This window comes from Xyrauchen texanus, chromosome 23 (genome assembly GCF_025860055.1).
Source record: "Xyrauchen texanus isolate HMW12.3.18 chromosome 23, RBS_HiC_50CHRs, whole genome shotgun sequence".
Lineage (NCBI taxonomy): Eukaryota > Metazoa > Chordata > Actinopteri > Cypriniformes > Catostomidae > Xyrauchen > Xyrauchen texanus.
Genome location: NC_068298.1, coordinates 4,059,989 through 4,070,213, shown reverse-complemented (window position 1 = coordinate 4,070,213; position 10,225 = coordinate 4,059,989). Strand labels below are relative to the sequence as shown.

General features: G+C 39.1%; 1 protein-coding gene across 2 annotated transcripts in view; it reads left to right on the top strand.

Moving 5' to 3' along the window:
- The window catches only part of LOC127663372 (protein transport protein Sec24B-like), a 37,481-nt gene extending 27,472 nt beyond the window's left edge, over window positions 1-10,009 (top strand). For both annotated transcript variants that reach the window (XM_052154928.1, XM_052154927.1), the window contains 12 exons: window positions 163-218; window positions 1,199-1,405; window positions 3,642-3,765; window positions 3,852-4,010; window positions 4,204-4,377; window positions 4,551-4,661; window positions 6,402-6,577; window positions 7,036-7,173; window positions 7,382-7,486; window positions 7,591-7,683; window positions 8,436-8,539; window positions 9,751-10,009. In XM_052154928.1, coding sequence (XP_052010888.1) covers window positions 163-218; window positions 1,199-1,405; window positions 3,642-3,765; window positions 3,852-4,010; window positions 4,204-4,377; window positions 4,551-4,661; window positions 6,402-6,577; window positions 7,036-7,173; window positions 7,382-7,486; window positions 7,591-7,683; window positions 8,436-8,539; window positions 9,751-9,865 — 1,562 coding nt within the window. In that variant the 3' untranslated portion in view covers window positions 9,866-10,009. The remainder of the gene's footprint in view (window positions 1-162; window positions 219-1,198; window positions 1,406-3,641; window positions 3,766-3,851; window positions 4,011-4,203; window positions 4,378-4,550; window positions 4,662-6,401; window positions 6,578-7,035; window positions 7,174-7,381; window positions 7,487-7,590; window positions 7,684-8,435; window positions 8,540-9,750) is intronic.
- Window positions 10,010-10,225: the final 216 nt, after the last annotated feature.

Here is a 10,225-nt window from a genome sequence, read left to right as displayed (position 1 = left end):
GATTTGTTGCACGCATGACCTTTTAATGGTGTTAGATTTATTGCAAAGGCTGTGTTTTGAAAGCACATATTATTTGCGTTTGTTGTCATTCAGAGTTTAGTTCAAAATTTGTCTTGTTTCTATATGAGAGATTAAGAGATGTTTTTATTTGTTTGTGTTTAGATATTTTCATCCCGACACATGACAGTCTACTGGTGAACCTCAAAGAGAGTAAAGAGGTATGAACCTTACAACACACTCACTGTATTTAAACACCTTTTGTGTGTGCACGCACGCACGTTTTCTGGTGGGCATACAGTACTAGGGCTGGGTGTTAATTCAGATTTCCTGATTTTAATTTTACGGAGAAGTGGTATCTATGAAGAATTTCAGTCTGGATTTAGGCCTCATCGTAGTGTAGAAAACAGCACTTGTCAGAGTTACAAATGACTTGCTCTTATCATCTGACCACGGCTGCATCTCTCTTCTAGTGCTTTAAGATCTTAGTGCTGCCTTTGACACCATGGATCGCAACATTCTCTTGTATAGGCTTGAGAATTATGTTGGCATTTCTTGACAGGCACTTGTCATGGTTTAGGTCCTATTTATTTGACTGCTAACACTTTGTTTGTGTAAACAAGGAGTTTTCAGATCAAGTAGCTGTATGGAGTGCCACAAGGCTCAGTATTAGGTCCTCTGCTTTTCTCCTTGTTCAAGTTTCTCCTGGGAGACAGTATCACGAACCATGTAATTAGTCTTCACTGTTGTGCTGACAATACTCTGCTTTATATTTCCTTGAGACCTGATGAATGTTCCCAGATTTCCAATTTACCTGAGTGTATCAATGATCTACAAACATCTAAAAATAAGATACTACAATTTGATTGGTCACTTGGGTGTTATATTTAGCAATTTATTCTTTGAAAATCTAATTTCCAATGTTTGTAGAACAGCATTCTTCCACCTGAGAAATACTGCAAAGTTAAGACACATGCTCTGTTTCTAATGCCGAAAAGCTAATTCATGCATTCTTGACCTCAAGACAAGATTATTGTAATGCTATATTGTGAGGATGTACCGCAGGTTCATTAAATAAGCTTCAGTTGATAAAAAAAATAATAAGCAGCAGCTAGGTACTGTAGTTTGGTGGTCCTTTGTTTTTTAAGCTAACATATGTAAACATGTGCATGTTTTCTGATGCACATGTGTGTGTATTCAGCTGGTGAAGGACCTATTGAACGCCCTGCCGGGGATGTTCACACACACGCGTGAAACTCAGAGTGCTCTGGGTCCGGCTCTGCAGGCAGCGTATAAGCTCATGTCCCCGACAGGCGGTCGAGTGTCTGTGTTTCAAACACAGCTGCCCACGCTAGGCACTGGAGTCCTGCAGTCACGAGAAGATCCCAACCTTAGATCCAGCACCAAGGTACATCTCCTGAAACACTAAAACAAACCATGTTCCTGCACAAAGCCAAGCTCTGATTATGTGCTCAAATGGATCAGACAGACTAACTTTAACTAATTTACTAATAAGCTACTTTAATTCTGTTTAATGTTAATGTTATGAATACCCACTGATACCTCGAATTATGAGGGTAAAGACCCCATTCCTAGAATAAATCCAAATGTGGAGATATAGAATTGTACTAATATCTGCTCTTAAAAAGGTGTGTTTTGTTCAGACTAGTGATGTCAAAAGTACCTGTACTTTGGTACCAAGTCCATACTAAAATAAAAAATATTTTTCCGCCACCTTTTGAACTGTTGCCTTCTGGCCGGCGTTACAGAGCACTGAGCACCAGAACCGTCATGCACAGGACGTTTTTTTTCCTAGTGAAATGATTAAACTGCCCTATTGAGCAATAATTATGTGCAATACCCAGCTAGTCTATTTATATTTATCCAACATACCATACCTCTTCTGCCATACATTCCCTTGCACTGTATGTAACATATCTGTATATGTGCATATGTATATATATATATACAGTATCTCACAAAAGTGAGTACACCCCTCACATTTTTGTAAATATTTGATTATATCTTTTCATGTGACAACACTGAAGAAATGACACTTTGCTACAATGTAATGTAGTGAGTGTACAGCTTGTATAACAGTGTAAATTTGCGGTCCCCTCAAAATAACTCAACACACAGCCATTAATGTCTAAACCGCTGGCAACAAAAGTGAGTACACCCCTAAGTGAAAATGTCCAAATTGGGCCCAAAGTGTCAATATTTTTTGTGGCCACCATTGTTTTCCAGCACTGCTTAACCCTCTTGGATATATATATATATATATATTATCATTTATTATTATTAATTTTTATTTTGTCTTATTGTGTATTTCTATATATACTTATATTTTTTATTCACCTTTTATTTTTATTCTATTTTTTATTATCTCTGTCAGACTAGAAGCTTTAGTCACCAAGCCAAATTCCTTGTATGCGTAAGCATACTTGGCAATAAAGCTCATTCTGATTCTGAAGATGTAATGATGGTGTTTCTGCAGTACCGGTTGTACCGAGCACCGATTTAATTCAGTCCTCATGCTATCAGCTTCAGATGGCTGTTTTCAAATACTCACTCTTATGAGTGCATGTTCTGAAACTCCATTTACACAGAAATGGATAACTAATCAAATTGTGTGATTATTAAACTGCAAATGGATGAGATTTAATTAAATAATTATACAGTCTGCATGCACTGCACGCTGCAAAGTGAATGTGTGAAGCCCCTCATATGCTGAAACAACACTGTGACTGCTCTGTGAGATGACTGAAGAAATCGCTGATTCACTGTGATGCACACAGCACCTGCAGACTATATACTGTATTTATAATTAAATCACAGAATTTTGCACTTCAGTACTCACAATGGGTCATATTCAAGATTCAACTTTATTGTCATTGTGCAGAGTACAGGTACAGGGCCAATGAAATGCTGTTGTTTTCGCATATCCCAACTAAGCTGGGGTCAGAGCGCAGGGTCAGCCATGAAACAGCACCCCTGGAGCAGATAGGGTCAAGGGCCTTGCTCAAGGGCCCAACAGTGGTATCTTGGCGGTGCTGGGGCTTGAACCCCCGACCTTTCGGTCAGTTACCCAGAGCCACCACTGGCCCTAACCAACGCCTTATCCGGAAGTGTAAAACTATTTGTCAAAAACACAGAACCAGAAATGTCAAAATAAAAGCTTGACCATGAAATTTAAGAAATCATGACAGAAATATATTACTAGTGTTAAGTAAAATGTATTTTATTGTTATGTTGAACCTACATGTTTTTATTGTTTTAATTGTTCTATTTTCATTTGATTAAAGTTTGGATTAATTTGATTAGACACAATTTTGATGATGAAATTTAATTAAACTTTAAAACGTGGAATTCAGACAAGAATAAAATAGGGAACATTTTTGGGGGGGGTAAATAGAATTTAGAAAATATAAAACTGATTTCATAGGGTCCTAATTAAAAACCTTAAAGCAATATTTACTTAATTGAGAAACACTCGGGGGAAACGTGCTTTTATTTTATTACATTAAAATTTGAATAAAAAATTTCCGAGAAAAGTTGCATTTTACTGGTATTGTTAACGGACAAACTTTTGGTGATACCGTCACAACACAAATTCAGACAAAGTGTGTTTTGTTTGTGTTTAGAACGTGCCGAATTTGGGTCCTGCTACAGACTTCTATAAGAAACTGGCTCTGGATTGTTCTGGACAGCAGATCGGAGTGGATCTATTCTTACTGAGCTCTCAGTACTCCGATCTTGCTACATTGGGTACACACTCTCACACATACTGTTTTATTTTTCTCAGCTCTGATATGTGTAATGTTCTAAGACGAGACTTTTTGTCTCTTGTTCAGCGGGTGTGTCCAAATACTCGGCCGGTAGCATCTTCTACTACCCGTCCTTCCATCACATTCATAATCCATCACAGAGCCAGAAGTTCCAGAAAGATCTCCAGCGCTACCTCACCAGAAAGATCGGATTTGAAGCCGTCATGAGGATCAGGTGCACCAAAGGTGAGGGGCCAGAGAGACACGAGCCCATCATGGACCACTTTTGCGATGACTGACACCATCTTTGACCAGCATCTGTACATATACGGCTGTCTTTAGAGATTGAACAAGGATGCTTTGAGAAGCAGGTGTATTAATGAATGTAATTACAGTTCAAAACCTGCTTGAAGTGACACTTTCTCTGATTGGTCGACAGGTTTGTCCATCCACACTTTCCACGGCAACTTCTTTGTGCGCTCCACTGATTTGCTGTCGCTGGCGAATGTGAACCCGGACTCTGGTTTCACTGTACAGATGTCCATCGAGGAGAGTTTAGCAGATACATCGCTCGCTTGTTTTCAAGCCGCTCTACTTTACACGTCATGCAAAGGTAAATAAGAATGTGTCTAATCTTGTTTTGGTGTACCTCTTAATTCGCCATTATTGTTATTTATTGTGTTTACACCTTTTTTTAGTCTAAATGACAAATATGTGGCAAATCAGAGTTTGTGGGAGTGGTCAACCAGTGAGGGTCACTAATTGGTGTGTGTTCATGATTGACAGGTAAACGTCGCATCCGAGTGCACACTCTGTGTCTACCGGTGGTCAGTCAGTTGAGTGATGTGTTTGCTGGAGCTGATATCCAGGCCATCTCATGCCTGCTGGCCAACATGGGTGAGTACAGCACACACACATATGGACTTTTTTCTATTTTAGTGTCATACACTTGAGCAATAATGCACTGAAAGGTTATGCTAAAATTAAAACTATTAATTTTATATGTCAAAATACTGCAAATAGTGTTCCAGTATTTATATTTTATTTTTATTATTTATATAATCTTATATTTTATTTTAATATGTATATAGATTTCCAATATTTATATTTAATTTTATTGTATTATTTATATTATCTTATATTGTATTATAAGGTCAGTAAACTGCACATCGTTTTCCAGTATTTATATTTATATTATATTATAAGCAATAATAATAATTAAGCAATATCACACAAGCAAGAGTGCGATATGGCCCTATATCAGCACTGCTGTGATTCGGCCGCAGGCCAAGTGCTGTAGGTAATCACAACAGTGATGTTTTAGGGTCATATAGCACGATTGCAAGTGTGATATTGCTTATATACAACAGTTCAATGAACAAGTACATTTTAAAAAATTTGGAAAAACTGAGTACAGTCATAAAAATGCATTTGTGCATGGAACTACATTCTTTCTGGACTGATCAGAATCTGCCGTTGCTGGTTCAAAACAAATAATGCGTCCGAGCATTCGTAAGTAAATAAAAAATGTCACTTCAGAAATAGTAGCACGGCGTTGTGTGTGTGTGAGAGAGAGAGAGAGAGAGAGACATGGAGCGGTAGCCGGTGCGCAATAGTCGATCACTATAAAAACCACAATGTCCTCCGCCAATTTAAACGGCACCCATTGTGTAATTAATCAGTCTGTTGTGTCTCTCAGCTGTGATGAGCCTTAATGCTGAAGTTGTTCATATGAACCCATTTAAAGCTATTTCCTTGCTTTAGTAGTGCAGTAGTAATACGAGCGATCACGAAGAGCTGTTGTATGTAAACAGCTGACGCGGATTCACTTCACGTCACCACCTGCTCATAATACACACAAATGATCTTTTGCCACCACCTGCTGGCTAACATATGTAATGTTAAAAAAACAAAGAGTAGCTCTTAACACATCTGCACTGCTCTTACACTTTAGTGTAGAACGGCACGAACACAAGCGGAGTGAGACACACACAGTGAAGCGTCCGAGTGCTGATGGTGTCAGACCATCAGTGCTCATGGAACGTCTCGTCCAATCAGATTCGAGGACCGGAACCATCTGTTGTATATTATTTCAATATACTTTAAATACTGTTCCAGTATTTATATATTATATTATATCAATATACTGCACATAGTGTTCTAGTATTTATATTTAATTTTATATTATTTAATTGTATTATATTATACTATTGTATTATTTATTGCACCACGTTGTTACCATACCATTATTATGGTAATTTATTCATAGAGATATGATTCTGTCTTGTGTTCTTGGTCACACGAAGCACAAAGTATGTTGTGAAATCACATAGAGTGTAAAAATTCACTCTGTGACAAATCAAAGTTTTGTTTGCTTTGTTAGCCTAGCATAAAACTCACTTGATCAATGATATAGAAGCTTTTGGGTCACGTGTCCAGAACTGCCATTCCAGATATACACTGCGCTGATGCATCACGTTGGTGTGAATAGTTATGTTGCAAATTCTCAGATTTTCTTTGCCGTTGCACATTTCTCTTGGTGTAAATAGCTGTTTAATGTATTGTGTTAAATGTTCCATAAAGGAGAGAATTGATCAGAAACTGCCTTTAAATGAACGTCTGTCTCTCTTTCTTCAGCAATCGACCGCTCCATCTCCTCCAGTCTATCAGATGCGAGAGACGCGCTAGTGAATGCTGTGGTGGATTGTTTAATGGCGTATCGTGCTAACGGCTCAAACAACCAGCCATCAGGTCTGATCGCACCCTCAGCCCTGCGTCTCTTCCCTCTATATGTACTGGCTCTTCTTAAACAGGTGAGGGCGCTATCACACATACAGTAGCAGAGGTTCAGTTTCTAATCACATGACATTCAAAATGTAAAGTGATCAAACCATTCCTTCATCAGACCTTGTTTTCTTCAGATCTTAATCACAACAGTCAGAACAACTTGCATTAAAGATCACTGAAAATTGCAGATATTGTATAGATATATACTAAGCCTATATACAATTTGAAAGCTGTAAGATTACTCTTAATCATTTAGTGGATGCTGTTATTCAAAATAGGTTACAAATGAGAAAAACACCAGCCATGTATCATTCAGGAGTCTACTATATTAACAGTACAGCAAGTAAATAGGAATTGCCTTTATTGATGCTTATCCATTTATTAAGTGTTTGTGGATATTTCAAAGACAGTCAAAATACAAAACATATTTCCTGTTGTGTTATGTTTAGTCAGATTTGAGCGGGATTCTTTGTTCTTCTTTCAGAAAGCTCTGCGCACCGGAACCAGCACCCGTCTAGACGAGCGTGTGTTTTCCATGTGCGAGTTTAAGAGTCAGCCGCTGCATCAGATCATGCGTATCGTCCATCCAGACCTCTACAGGATCGACAACTTGACTGAACAGGTAACATGCTTTAATGTGGTATTCGTATGCAATGCATACTCCACACTACTACAGTAGTAACATGCAAACTGGAAAATGCATGCACATCAAAAATCGGAATGCATCATATGTATTTCTGTTTATACAAATGACAATTTTCCACCAATTAGAAGTCTTTTCTTACTCGACCTGGTCTGAAAAGTGATCAAATGTGTTGTCGTTCCTCTAGGGGGTGCTGCACCTGAACGACAGTGTGATTCCTCAGCCTCCCTTACTGCAGCTCACTGCAGAGAAGCTCACTAGAGAGGGAGCGTTCCTCATGGACTGTGGCAATGTAAGTACAACACGACAAAAAACGGCTGAATGTTGAAAAAATATCGATCATTGTATAAACTCAGATCCTGACTGTTCAGTTGAGCTCTATACTTTGCCCTGTAGGTGATGTACTTGTGGGTGGGAAAATGCTGTAATGAGATGTTTGTACGTGATGTGCTGGGCTGCCCCAATTATGCATCCATACCGTCCAGCATGGTGAGTGTGTGTATATGTTTACATGCTGTTGTGAACGTTAGACATTGACGCCAAACATGACATGGCACATGCAAGTGCTGTCATATGGTTTCAGAAGATATGGAATATGATGTTATAATCTGTATGGACTATTGTCTACTTGGAGCTTAGCGAGTATTGACGCTGACTACCACCCATGGAGTGAATCCAGCCAAGTCTCCTAAGCAACCAAATTGGCCCGGTTGCTAGGGAGGGTAGAGTCACATGGGGTAATCTCCTCGTGGTGGTGATTAGTGGTTCTCGCTCTCAATGGGGCGTGTGATGAGTTGTGTGTGGATCGTGGAGAGTAGCATGAGCCTCCACATGCTGTGAGTCTCCGCGGTGTCATGCGCAATGAGTCACGTGATAAGATGCGCGGATTGACGGTCTCAGAAGCGGAGGCAACTGAGACTCGTCCTCTGCCACCCGGATTGAGGTGAGTAACTGTGCCACCACAAGGACCTACTAAGTAGTGGGAATTGGGCGTTCCAACATTGGGGTGAAAAGGGGATAAAACATTTTTAAAAAGTCCTGACGGGTCCAGATCCAAACTTCACTTATTTCACTCTGATTTCACACCATTTCCGCTGCTCTCTGCGCACAACCTCGGAGTATTCCAGACGCTTCAAACCCAACATGTTTATGTACTGTAACTGTCATCTTACTGACACAAAACGGATCAATTTGGGAGTGTAAAGGTAACGACTGCATTTTTTTTGTTTGTTATTCTATAGACCGAGATTCCGGAGTTGCAGACGATGTATTCTGAGAGGACTCGCACATTTATTTCTTGGCTGTTGGAGTCTAGAACCTTTCATCCTGCGTTTCATGTGGTCAAGTATGTCTGTCGCCCCTAATTCAGGCTTACGTACATCTCTAGTTCTAACCATTTTTCCCCAATCTCTTTTTCTCTCTCTTTTCACCTCTGTTATTCATAGTCTCGGGCTGCATGTTATTCCTGAGGGAGGATAGTTTGCCTGCTCTCACAGTGGGAGTCGGTACATTCCACAGTGTTTTTTAAGACTGTTGGACGGTTATGAAATCTGTGTTTCAAGGAACTCTCTAACATTTCTCTCAACTTTAATGTGTTTAAAGACAACATGAAATCAAACTTGAGACTTTTTACTTGCCTAAAGGAATATTCCGGGTTCAGTAAAAGCTAAGTTCAGTCGACGGCATTTGTGGCACAATGTTGATTACCACAATATAAATTTCGGCTCGTCCTTGCCTTTCTGTAAAAAAACAATAAAGCAAAAGTCCGGGTTACAGTGAGACACTTACAATGGAAGTCAATGGGGGCCAATCCGTGAATGTTAAAATACTCCCTGTAAACAACACGAGCATTAACATGGTTTTTAATGTGATAAAACATACTAAAATTTTCTTTGTTGCCATGACGATGGAATGTAAACAAACCATAAAATTACAATTTAAACATCTATACAGCTCAAATAATACATACGTTCTAATATAATAATGAATGCTTTTATAAAATTATAAGCTTCACATTTCTGTTTTTAAACGCTCCAAAAATTGGCCCCATTCACTTTGTAAGTGCCTAAGGGTATTTTATTGTTTACCACGTTATGTATTCGCGGCAATGAAGTTGTACAATTGGCTATAACTTTACACAGAAAATGTTAGTAAGTGGTTTTATCACTAAAATCATATTAGCATGCAAATTGGCCCCATTCGCTTCCATTGTAATCTATAATTTATTTATTTTTATTTATTTTGTTTAATAGAAGAGGATCAAGTCCAAATAAATTTTAGTGGTAATCAACATTATTCCACAAATGTTGTGTGTGTTTTTTTTTTAACCCAGAATATTCCTTTAAACACATTGTGAATGCTGTTTCATGTTGTTTTGTTGTTAAAGTCAACATAAAATGTGCTTCGCAACCCATTTTACTTCCGTAATGCGCCATCATTCTGAGTGAAGCGGGATATTCAACAAGAAAAAGTCGATTTTTATTTCATGTTGACTTTGAAAAGACTAAATGTTGCTGCTTTGTTCTCACCTCTCTATTTTTCCGTCTTTATTTCTAGGGATGACACTTCAGCCAAGACCAGTTTTTTCCAACACCTGGTGGAAGACCGAACTGAATCTGCCTTCTCTTATTATGAGTTTTTGCTTCACGTTCAGCAACAGATGTCGAAGTAGAGTCCGAGATCCCTGTAGAACCAGCCCTAGATTTATGGATAGCTTCTGTTCCGTGGCTCAACTTTAGCAAGGAGCTCCTTGATTGGACCGCAGAGAGGCGAAGACACGCCCCCTGGCCAGTCGCAGCCTGTGGCTCCTCGGGTGGGGGGGGTCGAGGGGGGAGTGGGGTGGGGGGGGTCGGGGCAGTGCTTAAAGACATTTAAGAATAAAAGATGTTAAAAAGTGAAATATTAGTGGACTGTTATGGCAAAAAAGAGCAGAGGACAAAATAAGATATGCAGTCGAGCAGATTGCACATAAGAGACACACTGAACAATCTGTTTTCAATCATTTTCACATTCAGCTACTGTGTGTAGCCCG